General features: G+C 36.4%; 1 protein-coding gene across 1 annotated transcript; it reads left to right on the top strand.

Moving 5' to 3' along the window:
• Positions 1-93: 93 nt before the first annotated feature.
• On the top strand, positions 94-14,034 carry LOC110894149 (glutamate receptor 2.7-like). The gene is made up of 4 exons (XM_022141337.2): positions 94-589; positions 11,406-12,458; positions 12,812-13,121; positions 13,775-14,034. The coding sequence occupies exons 1-4, from the start codon at positions 110-112 to the stop codon at positions 14,032-14,034; spliced, it is 2,103 nt and encodes a 700-aa protein (XP_021997029.1). The 5' UTR covers positions 94-109.
• Positions 14,035-15,217: the final 1,183 nt, after the last annotated feature.

Raw genomic sequence — 15,217 nt, 5'->3', positions numbered from 1 at the left:
TCATATTATAAGTTTATAACATTAATTTATATACTTAACATGTAACTTTTTTCCTTAAAAAATCAAGGTTAACACTGGTCTCTCTCTATCTCTCATTCCATCAAGTTTCATGTCTCCAACCCTTACAATCTTTGTTATGGTGATGAGCTTGTTATGTGCACTAAATAATGGCAACCCAAACATAGAAGTAGGAATCGGAGTGATTCTAGATATGGATACCAGCCCTGGTAAGATGAGCAAAACTTGCATATCAATGGCCATAAGCGATTTCTATAAAAAACACGACAACTACACCACGGTCATCCGCCCATACTATCGCGATTCGAAACACAACAACGTTCAAGCAGCATCTGCAGCACTCGACCTCATGAAAAACGTTCAAGTCACGGCAGTTATTGGACCCATGACATCCTCACAAGCAGACTTTGTTATAGATCTTGGTAACAAAGAAAAGGTTCCAGTCATTTCACCAGCAGCAAGCCCATCACTCTCACCAAACAACAACGTTTACTTCATCCGGTCTGCACACAATTCGACATTACAGCTAAAACCGATTACAGAACTGATCAAACACTTTAGTTGGAGTGAGGTTGTGTTTGTGTATGAAGATGGTGAGTATGGGAGAGGTCTCGTTCCTTATTTATCTGATGCCATGATGAACATTGGTACCAAAGTCACGTACCAAACTGTCATATATCCTTCGGTTTCAGATGATTGGATCCTTGCAGAACTTTACAAGCTCAAGACAATGCAGACTCGGGTGTTCGTGGTGCACGCGTTACCTGATTTGGCTTCTCGGTTTTTCAAGAAAGTGAATGACGTTGGAATGATGGATGAAGGGTATGTTTGGATTATAACTGGAGGGCTCACTAGTCATTTGCATTATTTGGATCATAAAGATGACATGATGCAAGGAGTGATTGGTGTGAAGTCGTATATCCCGAATTCGGGTGAGTTATTCGACTTTAAGAGAAGATGGAAAAGGGAGTTCCGGAGTCGGTATCCGGAGGATGACGTGACAGAGCTTGACATGTCTGGAATAAGGTTGTATGATACTGTTTTTGGTCTAGCAATGGCGCTAGAGAAGATCCAGAAAGAAAAAGGGGACTCTGATGGCACTGGAGCCTTAAATATGAGAACAAGGCTCCTTTCATCGATCCGAAACTTTAGATTTGACGGGCTTAGTGGCAACTTCAACGTGATCAACGGGCAGTTACAATCGTCGGCGTACGAAATAGTGAACATAATCGGTAGTGGGGAGAACACAATAGGGTTTTGGAGCCCGGAAATTGATGGGATCTCAAAGAAGTTAAGCAATAATACAAAGGGTCTTAAGCCAGTTACATGGCCCGGTGGAAGTCATGTTATCCCTAAAGGCTGGGAGATCCCGGTCAGCAACAAGAACATGTTAAGAGTCGCGGTTCGAGTCGGGGGGCTTGATCAGTTTATCGATGCAGACATCGACTCAGATACCGGTCAGGTTACCATGACCGGTTTCTGTGTTGATGTTTTTAACGCGGTTGTTAACGCGTTGCCATATGCTCTTAAAATTGAATTTGTACCTTTTGTTACTTCTGATGGCAAGAAACCTGCTGGAAGCTATGATGATCTTGTTTTCAATCTCTCTATTGGGGTAATCAAATCAGACACATGATTTGCATATAATTTTAGAATCATCTTTTATTATTTATAGTGGTCGATCTAGAGACTTCATAAGCGGTTCTAGAGGGTTTTTGAAACATGTTTCACAAAGAGGCACCGAATTCCTAGGAATATGACTATGTTTTCTTGAGTTCACTAGCCTGACAAGCGAACTTGAATAAGGAAAAACATAGCAAACTCTAGCCAACAATAGCTCTTGTGTCTCCCCGATTAGATTCGAGGAGCTCGCTTGCCACCTCAGCAAACTTACATGAGTTTGCTACCTAACCTAATTGTCAAACATATTCGAAAAACTCCTAGAAACCTTATAAAACCTCTAAACCACCTATAAATTAAAAAAAAAAAAAACTTCTTAGAACTCGTGGAATAAATTTTGTTGGTTTATAATGTTTCAATGATGTAACAGGGATACGATGCGATTGTCGGAGACATTACAATACTTGCAGACCGTTTGGATAGAGTGGCTTTCACTTTGCCATACACAGAGGCTGGTGTTTCATTGGTTGTTCCAATCAGAGATGAGAGAAAGAGTGCATGGATCTTCTTGAAACCCTTAGAGAAAGAGCTATGGTTAACAATCGGTGCATTTTTCATATACATCGGGCTCGTAGTATGGGTTATCGAGCATCGCGTACGGGGAGTTCCGAGGCCCCCCTCATAAACAACTGGGAATGCTCTTGTGGTTTTCCTTCTCCACACTTGTTTATGCACATAGTAAGTGTCTATTTACGTTATATGGTTTATACTTTGTATTAAAAAGAAATCGAGCATGGGAGAGCAACTTTTCTTTCTGTTGGGATATAGAAAATGTTTGTCTCACCTCGTCTCTCTTTATACCCAATCAATTGATTGCTAAAAGTAAGATTATATTTGGTGCGTTTGTATTTACAACACATAGGGGAGGGTTCTACGCTCAAGAGAGGTTTTTACAAGAAAAAAGTAAATCATTCATTTTTTTCAAATTTAAAAAAGAAATATAAAATAGAATAAAGGGGTTAAAATGCCATGTTTATAAATCTCTTCTAACTTTCTAGAAAAAATATAAAAAAATAAGTTTGTTTATATATAGAACTTACATTTGCGTAAATCACATGTAGGTAAGCATTTAAAAATGAAAAGAAAGATATGAACAAATTAATACACATTTATGTAAGAAGTAATAGTTTTTAAAATGAAACATTTATTGAAGAAACAATTTAAGGTAGCGTTTGGTATGAAGGAATGAAATGTGGAATGGAATGGATCATTCTAATGGAATGAAAAGAAACATGTTTGGTTATCATGTGGTAATGGAATGGAGCATTCCAAAGGAATGTAACTCCTTCCAAATATAATATTTTTCATTCCTTGGTATGTAGGTGTTTTTTTTCCATTCCTTCAAGGAATGGAAAGAAATATGTTATTATTATTATTATTATTATTATTATTATTATTATTATTATTATTATTATTATTATTATTATTATTATTATTATTATTATTATTATTATTATTATTATTATTATTATTATTATTATTCATACTAGTATTAATATATATCAAAAATCTATTATTAATTTTTTATCATTAATATATTATTATTATTATTATTATTATCATTATTATTATTATTATTATTATTATTATTATTGAGACAATTATATTTTTGTCGGTTTTTGATACAGTTATATTTCGTTACTTCATCTTTTTTTGTTTATCAAATTGTATAAATAATGATTCATTCTATTCACGTATGAGTAACCAAACATCACAATGGAATGGAATGATCCATTTCATTCCGTTGTCCATTCCATTACCTCGTCCATTCCATTCTCTTATCTATTCCATTACCCCATACCAAACAGACCCTAAGTTTGTTCTTTCGGTTCTAGTAATAACTTTGTCTTTTGTACACACATAGATATACACACGGATTCAAGTTTTACTAATTTGATTATGGATTTATGTAGGAGAGAAGTTGATAAGCAACTTATCGAGATTTGTGGTGATCGTGTGGGTGTTTGTGGTGCTAGTGCTAACCTCGAGCTACACTGCGAGCTTGACGTCAATGTTAACGGTACAACAGCTTCGGCCTACTTACACTGGCATCAGTGAGATCAAGAGAAAGGGAGAATCAATAGGATACCAAGAGGGTTCTTTTGTTAGGGATATGTTGAAAGATATGGGTTTTATTGATACCCAATTGAAAAGCTACAACTCGTTTGAGGAGTACCACGATGCCCTTGAATTAGGAAGTCAAAACGGAGGAGTTTCTGCGATTATGGAAGAGCTCCCTTATATTAGGGTTTTTGTGGCTAAATACTGTAACATGTATACCATGACAGGTCCCATCCACAAAACTGCAGGCTTTGGTTTTGTAAGTTTCATTCCATTCCATTCCTTTATTGGTTTTGTAAGATTAAGTTTCAGCTAAGTCCATTAGTGGTTACCGATGATGTATCCATCGGTGATTACAGACAACTCAACGAGGATAGGCCAATGTCCAAAAAAGTGATACGAGTCATATTGGTCAAACTACTATCAAATAAGTCATTTATTTGTTGGTTGAAAAATGATATATACGTGGCATATTGGTGAGAGAAAAAAAAAGTGATACGACCATATCACTTCTTGTGTACCAATATCATATTAGTGGGGTTCTGATATTAGCGGCAACCTTTTTCAAATATCTGTTAATGATTCGTAGAAAAATCAACTACGGATCTATGATGGACCAAGAGAGGCCAAGTAAAAAGAAAAAAAAAACCTTATTTGTTTGTTGCTCGTAAGTAAGTTACCGACGTGTAGGAGAAAGTATAGTGAAAGAGTTAAAGAAATTTTATAATTATTGTAGGTAATGAGCTACAACGCTAAAGATAAAGATTTCAGATAAGATGTTATGTTTCGTTTTTAATTATTTTTTAAATTAGTAGTTGTCTTTGAAAGTCTTCAGATTTGTGTTTAGTATGGTTTTTGAAAAAATGACAATGATTGTTGAAGATCTAATCTTTTAATCATAGGCTTCATTTATGTTTTACGTTTATTGTTTATGGATCAAGACCGTCTAAGTATTTATATGGGTCAAGACGATTTGTATTTGTATTGGTATGTTATGCATGGCCGAGTATGTCCAGCACATACATTGTGTCATAGGTTAGAAGTGGGTCAAAAACAGGAAAAGGTATGTTACAGCAATTAAACGTTAGAACGGTTTGTGTGGAAGAGACATGGCATATCATTCCATATATAAAACCACCAAAAGTATCGAACCTCATGGGGTGTATGTATGATCTTTTATTCAAAGATATAATCAGAAAAACTGTTTCCTAGTACTCTTGATTCATTCATTCATTTGCTATTCAATCATAAGTGATCGTGTGTTGTTTTAATTGCAAACTATCGTAATGAGGCCTCATGTGAATTGGAAAAACTTCAATAAGCATGGGATGTTTGATCGCTACAATGATTCTATTGTGTGTATATACAGGCATTTCCAGTAGGGTCCCCTCTGGTCCATGATGTTTCAAAGGCAATCCTGCAGGTGACAGAGAAGCAAATGATGAACATAACCAACCATTGGTTTAGAGAAGACGCCAGTTGTGATCAGCCTAAGGAACCTCAAATGAACACTAATGGGCTCAGGCTCGATAGCTTCAAGGGAGTTTTCCTCATTGCCGGGTTATCGTCCACCTCGGCTCTCCTGATTTTCTTCTTCAGGTTTTTGTATCAAAATAGAGATATATTGGTGTCACAAGATCATTCGGTTAGCCAAAAGCTCGTTCTTATTGCAAAAACATTTGATGTGTTTCGGGATGATGAACCCAAAACATCAGTCCCAGAAGCAGCAATTGTGGAATCTAACAACAATAATAATAGTCCAGCAATTAGTGTGTTCCATCAAGAAGCAGAAATTTTCTCACACGATGAAGGGTTTTCTAGTAATCAACCTGGGAGTCCCGTTCTTGACACAATACAAGTTGTACAAACTACAACTAATTAAACATGTTCATAACGCTAATTAATCTTACACTCATGTATATTCAAAATGTTCATAATGCTAATTTGTATATTCATTAATTTAGTTAATTGTACTTTTTTAATTAGTTTACAAGGGTGGAGATACAATAGGAAGTTTATTTGGCTAAGAAGGCTAGGAAGTGATCTTGACCATCCATTTAGTTAATCAATGGCTAAGATTAAATGATGGAAATTGAAGAGAAGAAAAGAGACGCGTGAGTTTGTTTAGGAGCATTCTAGTCAATACAAGGCAATAGTTTCTCTCTCCTCCAATTCCCCCCCCCCATTTTTTAAACGTTAATAATTCTATCATACGACATTATTTTTTTATAAAAATTGCACCAAAAAAACGAGCGTTTTTTTATCTTTAAAACGAGTATACTATTGCTATATTTTCGAAAAAAATTTTGAAAACCCAGTTGCGTAAAACGCAATGGAAAAAACCCACTTGATTAAAACGCAATGAAAAAAAAACCTAAAAATGACATTTTTCTAAAACACAATGCACCAAAAACACAAAGAAATGTCTTATTTGTAAAACGCAATGGCCAGAAAAAACAAAGAAATGTGTTATTTCTAAAACGCAATAGCCTAAAACCTCAAAAGAAAGTGTAATTTCTAAAACGCAATGGACTGAAAACACATAAAAATGTGTTTTACCTAAAACGCAATAGACTAAAAACATTTCAAAATGTGTTTTTCTAAAACGCAATGGACCAAAAACACATAAAAATGTCTTTTTTCTAAAACGCAATGGACTAAAAACACAAAGAAAAGTGTTTTTTCTAAAACGCAATGGACTAAAAACACTACAAAATGTGTTTTTCTAAAACGTATTAGACCAAAAAAACACATAAAAAAGTGTTTTCCTAAAAAAATAATTTGTTTTACCACAAAGGACTAAAACACAGTAAATTGCGTTGTAGCATTGCGTTTATAAACAATTGAAGAACACATTGTTTTAATAGTGTTTTAATGTTAATGATCTTGCTCATATGCATGGAACATCACATCAAACAATTTAAATATGTATTTCAAAAAGAAAATAGTTGAGGATTAAATATGTATCAAAGCTGTTATGGTAGAAGTTTTCAACCATAATTTAAAATCAATAAATTTAACACTTTTAGTTGGTGGGAAACGAGATTCCATTTCTTGGAAAACAGAATATGCCACTCATATTACAAATCCCAAAAACCCAATGCAAATTCATTACAAAAACGCAATGCCAAATTCTACGGAAATACAAATTCTTATCTGAATCTAAAACTTGCCTTCCGTTGTATCGACCCTTCGTATAAGGTAACCATTCCCTTTCTTTATTTATTTTCTGTTATATGTTTGTCAAAACACAATACAAAATTCTTATATGAATCTGTAGCAGGTGCCTCCATTATCGTTTCTTCCATAACAAGTAAAGGTTTCGTCACTTCCGTAAAGGGTTTTGCAGTTGCATCAACATCTAAGGCTTTCAGATCTGAGCGGATCAGGTTTTGGACGGAAAGACAAGCCGGAACGACGATCGGAGAAGCTAAAAATTCCAATTTTTCTTCTGCAGCGGTGGAGTGGTTGCGGTAGGCGGTAGAGTGGTAGTGGTGGGTGGCAATTGTGGTGGTGGTGGTGGTGGGTGGCAATTGTGGTGGTGGTGGTGTGGGTTTGAGATGAATCATTTGGTAGTTGTGTGACAATTTTGTCGGAAAATTGAAGAAAAGTTTTGGGTTTTTCTTGTTTTTCTTTTTTGTGAAAAAATTGTAGAAAATTATAACAAAATTTGAGTCGTGAGAAATTTGTAGGAAACTTTTGTAGGAAAATATGTAGTTTTCTAGTAGTGAGAGAAAGACGTACTGCGTTTTTTAGATCTAGGGTTTTCATGAGACTAATTTGTGTTTGACTAAAATGCCCCTTCTTATGTTTTTTCTTTTTGCCACATGTCATAATCCTATTGCTTCCTATCTTTCCTAGCCAAAATAAACTTCCTATTTGATCATTTCCCTAGTTTACAATTAAAAACTAAGTTTCTTGATTTTTTAACGTAGTATTTTAATTAGTAGTATCCACCTATTCATGTGTCTATATCTCTATATCTATACAAATTATAATTAGTGTTATAACATTAATACATTCCATGTTTGAAGAGTAAAAAGTAATATGCTTTTAACCATTTAAGTTTTGTTCATTTAGCGACACTAAAAACGTTGCCAAAAGAACTGTAATCAACAGTTCCTTGTTCACCTCTAATACCTTGTTTGATCAAAAGAGTCGGTGAGAGTTTTTGTGGTTTTCCATTTTAAAAAGAATTCCAAAAGAAAAAACCTTTTAACATCTATCAAAAACAAAAAGGACTACAAGTTTGTTTCTCTAATGTAATACGGATATAGGTGTATACTGAGAACACATACAATATGTAAAAAAAAAAATCCTACTTTGTATCTCACCATCAAGTTTCGGACAAGAAAATCAAAATTTACCTCATCGTGGCCTGTTGGTGACATTCGGTGTTGAAATTTAAACCAAGATATGGAATCCCGGACTTCATGCCGGACGAGAAGGTGGGACCCCTCACTCTCTCACGTATACATCCATACATACATACATAGGTGAAGTATAAGAAGAAAACTCATTTGAGTTGAAAAAAAGAAAATTCTATGTAACATTTTTATTTTTTTCTAAAAAAACAGGGAATCTAAAGATTTGTGAAAGTTTGTATGTTATGGTTCAAGATGAAAGGGTCACGAGAGTATCCTAAGAAATATCACATGAAAGTATTAATGAAGAATAAATCGGACATGAATCTAATTCTTTACTTACGTGTCATTAGAACTTTCTAATTATGAGCGTATATTCTTGGAAGTAGGTTGCTTGAAAAGTCTTGTCGTCATCACAAACAAGTGGTTCACATGAAGTAGACCCAATCAATGTTGACTGATTGCAATGAAGTGGTCATATTACGATTTTATAACATTAATTTATATACTTAACATGTAACCATTTTCCATTAGAAAAAAAAAAAACAAGCTCACACTGGTGTCTCTCTCTCATTTCCATCACGATTCAATGTCACCAACCCTTATCTTTCTTCTGGTGATGAGCTTGTTTGCAGTAAATAATGGCAACCCAAACATAGAAATAAAAATTGGAGTGATTCTAGATATGGATTCCAACGTTGGCAAGATGAGCAAGACTTGCATATCTATGGCAATAGGCGATTTCTATCGAAAACACAACAACTACACCACCATAATCCACCCTTTCTATCGTGATTCGAAGCAAGACAACGTTCAAGCAGCATCCGCAGCACTCGACCTCATGAAAAACATTCAAGTCACCGCGATTATTGGACCCGTGACATCCTCACAAGCAGACTTTGTTATAGATCTTGGTAACAAATTAATGGTTCCAGTCATTTCACCAGCAGCAAGCCCATCACTCTCACCATACAACAACCATTACTTCATCCGGTCTGCACATAATTCGACGTTACAGCTAAAACCGATAACCGAACTGATCAAACACTTTAGTTCTATGTTGGGGAAGATGACCCATATTGGCAGCGGAATTTGCAGACTTCATTCCCTCCTTATTCTCCATTATAATGTGCAGAAATAAATAACAAGAACAAAGAGTGTGTGTGTGTGCAGAAGTTGAACAATCGAAAGGACAAATCAAAACAGAAATGTCTTGGTGCCCTGCATACTTGCCGGTGCATTTGAATATATACATAGCGTTTTTGGCGGTTCCGGGATTTGGCGGGTAACTGCTTATAACAGTTGTTTAAAACCGAACTCCCGCTTATCCCTTGATCATCATACATACATATCATAAACTAATTCTAATAAGTGTTCCTAATTATAAATATATCCGAAACTTATAACAAATATAACATAACTTAGTTTAATAATTCTAACATAACCCCCCTTAAACTAGGTTATGTTTACGTGCTTGATCCATTACGCTTCGATTTGCTTCGTCCATCGCCCATTTTGCATAATTAAAGTTGAAGCGCTTTCTTCGTTTTCCTTTGCTCCAGTCGTCATCATCTACTCCAGCAAACAATACAACGGATTCCATTTCAACTGCATTTTGACTCCCAGTTCCTGCATCCTTGACCGATCCTGCATTCTTTAAACCTTCTTGAAGCATGCTTGAGGAAGTTCCTTCGTCCCGAATCATCCTCTTATCCTGCACACTCTGTTGTACATGATTGAAGTTGTAATAATACTCTAAAACATCAAGGTATGCAGCGTATGTGGCTCTTATATAGTCACCGTCTTCATAGTTGAAACCCATGTCTTTTGCAATTGCTGGCCAAGTGTTTTCGGTTGTGACTGTTTGATAACCCCCATCCATGGCAACAAGTAAATATAGGCTAAGTAAATTAACCTTCCTCTTATATGAATCTACCGGTGGAACTTGCCTAGATCTTATTCCCATATAACTGTTAAGGAACCAGCGTACTAGTTCTTCAAATTTTGTATCAAGTATATGTTTATACTTGACAACAAAATCTCGATCATCAAGCAAATTCATGAAGGCTCGGCAGTCTTCAAACTCTCTAAATTCCATGGCATTAACTATCATGACACTCCAATCCGATTCTTGTGACGACAGATTGAGATATTCGAAATAAGAATTCAAATATCGTTGTTTGAATTCTTCATCAAGGACGTTCTCCTCAATTATCTTTTGTTTTTCTTGCAAACCCAACTCTTCTTCCCGAGTCATCCCACTTGTTTCGTTAAATGAATTGTTCACCAGACATGAAAACATTGGATAGATTCTACAAGTATCACCGGCCTTCTTGACCGTGAATCCTTGTAACGTCAATTGGTCTAAACTCAATACATTCCGATCGAGTTCCGGTGAATAAAAAACGCTTTGAATCCTCATGTTTTCATTTCCGTTTTTTATTTCTATCGATCCAACCCCCCTCGTGAAAAGAAAATTATGTTCCCCCGTGCGAGTATTCACCCCAATTATATGTTTGATTCGTTTGAATACGTTTAAGTTTCCGGCAATATGATGTTTGAATACAGAACTTACGTACCAAATATCGTTCCATAATCCTCCTTCGGTACCAACGACGATCATCTCTTGATGACTGCCGATACTTCCATCTTGTTCCTGTATTCCTTCGTTTATTGCCTGCCTTATTAATTGTGTGGCTTCATCAGTTTCCTTCTTTTTGCACGCATGGATCTTGTGCCCCGGTTGACGGCAGTAATAGCATATTTTCTCCATTGGATTTCGGTTGTATCTTTTCTTTGCTTCATCCGTGCAGTGTTGACACGGGAGTAACGTAGACGTTGGTTTGATTTCATTGTGTTTCATCTTTCCCGGCATCGCTCTGATACCACTATGTTGGGGAAGATGACCCATATTGGCAGCGGAATTTGCAGACTTCATTCCCTCCTTGTTCTCCATTATAATGTGCAGAAATAAATAACAAGAACAAAGAGTGTGTGTGTGTGCAGAAGTTGAACAATCGAAAGGACAAATCAAAACAGAAATGTCTTGGTGCCCTGCATACTTGCCGGTGCATTTGAATATATACATAGCGTTTTTGGCGGTTCCGGGATTTGGCGGGTAACTGCTTATAACAGTTGTTTAAAACCGAACTCCCGCTTATCCCTTGATCATCATACATACATATCATAAACTAATTCTAATAAGTGTTCCTAATTATAAATATATCCGAAACTTATAACAAATATAACATAACTTAGTTTAATAATTCTAACAGGAGTGAGGTTGTGTTTATGTATGAAGATGGTGAGTATGGGAGAGGTCTTGTTCCTTATTTATCTGATGCCATGATGAACATTGGTACCAAAGTCACATACCAAACCGTTATATATCCTTCGGCTTCAGATGATTGGATACTCGCGGAGCTTTACAAGCTCAAGACGATGCAGACTCGGGTGTTCGTGGTGCACGCGTTACCTGATTTGGCTTCGCGGTTATTCAAGAAAGTGAATGAAGTTGGAATGATGGATGAAGGGTATGTTTGGTTTATAACTGAAGGGCTCACTAGTCAATTGCATAATTTGGATCATAAAGAGGACTTGATGCAAGGTGTGATAGGTGTTAAGTCGTTTATCCGGAATTCAGGTAAGTTATTTGATTTTAAGAAAAGATGGAAACGGGAATTCCGGAGTCTGTATCCGGATGATGACGAGACACAACTTGACACGTCTGGAATAAGGTTGTATGATACCGTTTTCGGTCTAGCGATGGCACTAGAGAAGACCCAGAAAGAAAAAGGTGACTCAGCGATGGATTCTGAAGGTACTAGAGCCTTAAAAGGGGGATCCATGCTTCTTCAATCAATCCGAAACTTTAGATTTGACGGGCTTAGCGGCGACTTCAACATATGTCACGGGCAATTACAATCGTCGGCTTATGAAATAGTGAACATAATCGGTACTGGGGAGAAAACAATCGGGTTTTGGAGTCCTAAAAATGGTATCTTAAAGATGTTGGACAATGAAACAAAGGGTATTAAGCCAGTTATGTGGCCAGGTGACAGTCCTGTTATCCCCAAAGGCTGGGAGATCCCGGTCAGCAACAAGAATATGTTAAGAGTTGGGGTTCGAATCGGGGGTTTTGATCAGTTTATCGATGCAGACATCGACCCAGAAACCCATCAGGTTACCATGACCGGCTTCTGTGTCGATGTTTTTAAGGCGGTCGTTGATGCGTTGCCATATGCTCTTAAATTTGAATTTGTACGTTTTGTTAGTTCTGATGACAAGAGACCTGCAGGAACCTTTGATGATCTGGTTTTCAATCTCTCTATTGGGGTAATCAAATCACACACATAATTTACATATGTTGTTAGAACCATTTTTTATTATTTCTAGGTGGTCTAGACTTTATAAGCGATTCAAAGGAACCTGACTTTTTTTTTTTTTTTTTTTTTTTTTTTGAGTTCGCTAGCCCGACAAGCGAACTTGGTTAAGAAGAAAACTCAGGGAGCTCGCTTGCCACCTCAGCGAACTTACATGAGTTTGCTAGCTAACCTATTTGTCAAACTTTTTCCAAAACTCCTAGAAACCTTATAAAATATCTAGACCACCTAGAAACTAAAGAAAAATAACTTTTTAGAACTTGCGGAACAAATATTGTTGGTGCATAATGTTTCATTGTGTAACAGGGATACGATGCGGTTGTTGGAGACATTACGATACTTGCATACCGTTCAGATAGAGTGGCTTTCACATTGCCATACACGGAGGCCGGTGTTTCATTGGTTGTTCCAATCAAAGATGAGAGAAAGAGTGCATGGATCTTCTTAAAACCCTTAGAGAAAGAGCTTTGGATAACAACCGGTGCATTTTTCATATACACCGGACTCGTGGTATGGGTTATTGAGCATCGCGTAAATAAAGAGTTCCGAGGCGCTCCTCATAAACAAGTGGGAATGCTCTTGTATAATTCCTTCTCCACACTTGTTTATTCACACAGTAAGTGTCTATGTACATTACTACATATTATACTTAGTCACATGTTATTTGTATGGTTTATAATTTGTTAGAAAAAAAAATGAATCTGGGTTTGATAGGGGAGCAACTTTTCTATCTCTTGTGATAGAGAAAAAAATTGCCTTCATACTAGTCTGAGTCTCCTCTGACCATACCAATAACTTGCTAAATGTAAGATTATTGTGTACATTATTTGTTTTTTTATTTAAGTGTGTATATATTTAGTATTTACACACATAAGGGACTAATGTAGGCCGGTTCTACAGAGAAGCCTGCTTATTGCGAGAACCAAAATATAAAATAAATCGTTCATTTTTTCAAATTTAAAAATATTAGAATACAAGCGGTTGATCTCTACTAACAATCCGAAAGAAATATATAAACAAAATTTGTGTATTTAAAGGACTTACACATGTGTAGGTACACGTGTATTTTAACTGAAAAAAAAAACATACGAACAAATTAGTTTTATAGTTTTTTTATGTATATAACATAGATATATGTATCTAAGAAGTAAAACTTTTTATACACAAGTACAATTAATTGAAAAAAAAAATAGGCTATTGTAATGAACCTCTCCCTACACATATATAAAAGCCTTCAAGTTTTATTAATTTGAATACCGGTTTATGTAGGGGCGAGGTTGATCAGCAACTTATCAAGATTTGTGATGATCGTGTGGGTGTTTGTGGTGTTGGTGCTGACCTCGAGCTACACCGCGAGCTTGACATCAATGTTAACGGTACAAAAGCTTCGGCCTATGTACACTGACATCAATGAGATCAAGAGAAATGGAGAATCAATAGGATACCAAGATGGTTCTTTTGTCAGGGATATGTTAATACGTATGGGTTTTAATGACACTCAGTTGAAAGGCTACAACACGTTTGAGTAGTACCACGATGCCCTTAAAAATGGAAGTCAAAACGGAGGAGTTTCCGCTATTATGGAAGAGCTCCCTTATATTAGGGTTTTTGTGGCTAAATATTGTAATATGTATACCATGACAGGTCCCATCCACAAAACAGCAGGCTTTGGTTTTGTAAGTTCATTTCATTCCATTCCTTTATTGGTTTTATAAGATTAACTTTCAGCTAAGTCCATTTGTATTCGTCGGTGATTACAAACAAGCGTATCGGTAGTAGATTCAACTACCGATAGTCTGATCTCCAAAAAAAAAGTACTGAAAGATACATTTTTTTAAATAGGGGCATGCTATACACATGTCACTGACAAATGTGCATTTTTTTAAAGCGGCTGTTTGAAGGCTAGGGCTTGCATCATAGCCTCTATTTTTAAACGTCACTGAACAACCTATTGTGGGTTAGGGCTTGAATCATCCCCCCCCCCCAAAAAAAAAAATCGTTTGAGTTTTCCATCGAACAACTTTTGGAGTTTGAGGGTGGCGTAGGATTAGTGGGCCGGGGTCTTTTTATACTCATTGATGATCTGTCAGTGACATGTGTATAGCATGCCCCTATTTAAAAACGGGGCATGTTATACACATGTCGTTTGAAGTGTCCTAACAATGGACGGTTTAGTCATTTTTGGTGAAAGTCTTCTGATTCGTGGTGTTTGACGTTGATTTAATTGTATATAGTAATCAGGCATTTCCAAAAGAGTCCCCACTGGTCCATGATGTTTCTAAGGCAATCCTACAAGTGACAGAGAAGCAAATGATGAACATAACCAACCACTGGTTTAAAGAAGATGCCAACTGTGATCAGCAGCCGAAGGGGCCTCAAATGAAAACTGAGGGGTTCGGGCTCAATAGCTTTAAGGGAGTTTTCCTCATTGCCGGGTTATCATCCACCTCGGCTCTCCTGATTTTCGTCTTCAGATTTTTGTATCAAAATAGAGAAATGTTGGTGTCACAAGATCATTCAGTTAGCCAAAAGCTTTTGGGTATTGCAAAATCATTTGATGTGTATCGAGATGAAGAATCCAAAACATCAATCCCAGAAGCAACAGCAGTTCATGTGGAACCTAACAACAATAATAATAGTCCAGCAATTAGTGTGTTCCATCAAGAAGTAGGAGTTTTCTCACAGGATGAAGGGTTTTCTAGTACTCAGCCC

Source organism: Helianthus annuus, chromosome 12 (assembly GCF_002127325.2).
Source record: "Helianthus annuus cultivar XRQ/B chromosome 12, HanXRQr2.0-SUNRISE, whole genome shotgun sequence".
In the NCBI taxonomy this organism is placed as follows: domain Eukaryota; kingdom Viridiplantae; phylum Streptophyta; class Magnoliopsida; order Asterales; family Asteraceae; genus Helianthus; species Helianthus annuus.
This window is presented reverse-complemented; position numbering and strand designations above follow the sequence as displayed.

Excerpts from the sequence above, each read along its gene's own strand:
- LOC110894149 (XM_022141337.2), top strand. The coding sequence starts at position 110 with ATGTCTCCAACCCTTACAATCTTTGTTATGGTGATGAGCTTGTTATGT. Across the intron at positions 590-11,405 it reads AACACTTTAGTTGGAGTGAG|GTTGTGTTTATGTATGAAGA; the intron begins GTTGTGTTTGTG and ends AACAGGAGTGAG. Across the intron at positions 13,122-13,774 it reads CACACTTGTTTATTCACACA|GGGCGAGGTTGATCAGCAAC; the intron begins GTAAGTGTCTAT and ends CGGTTTATGTAG.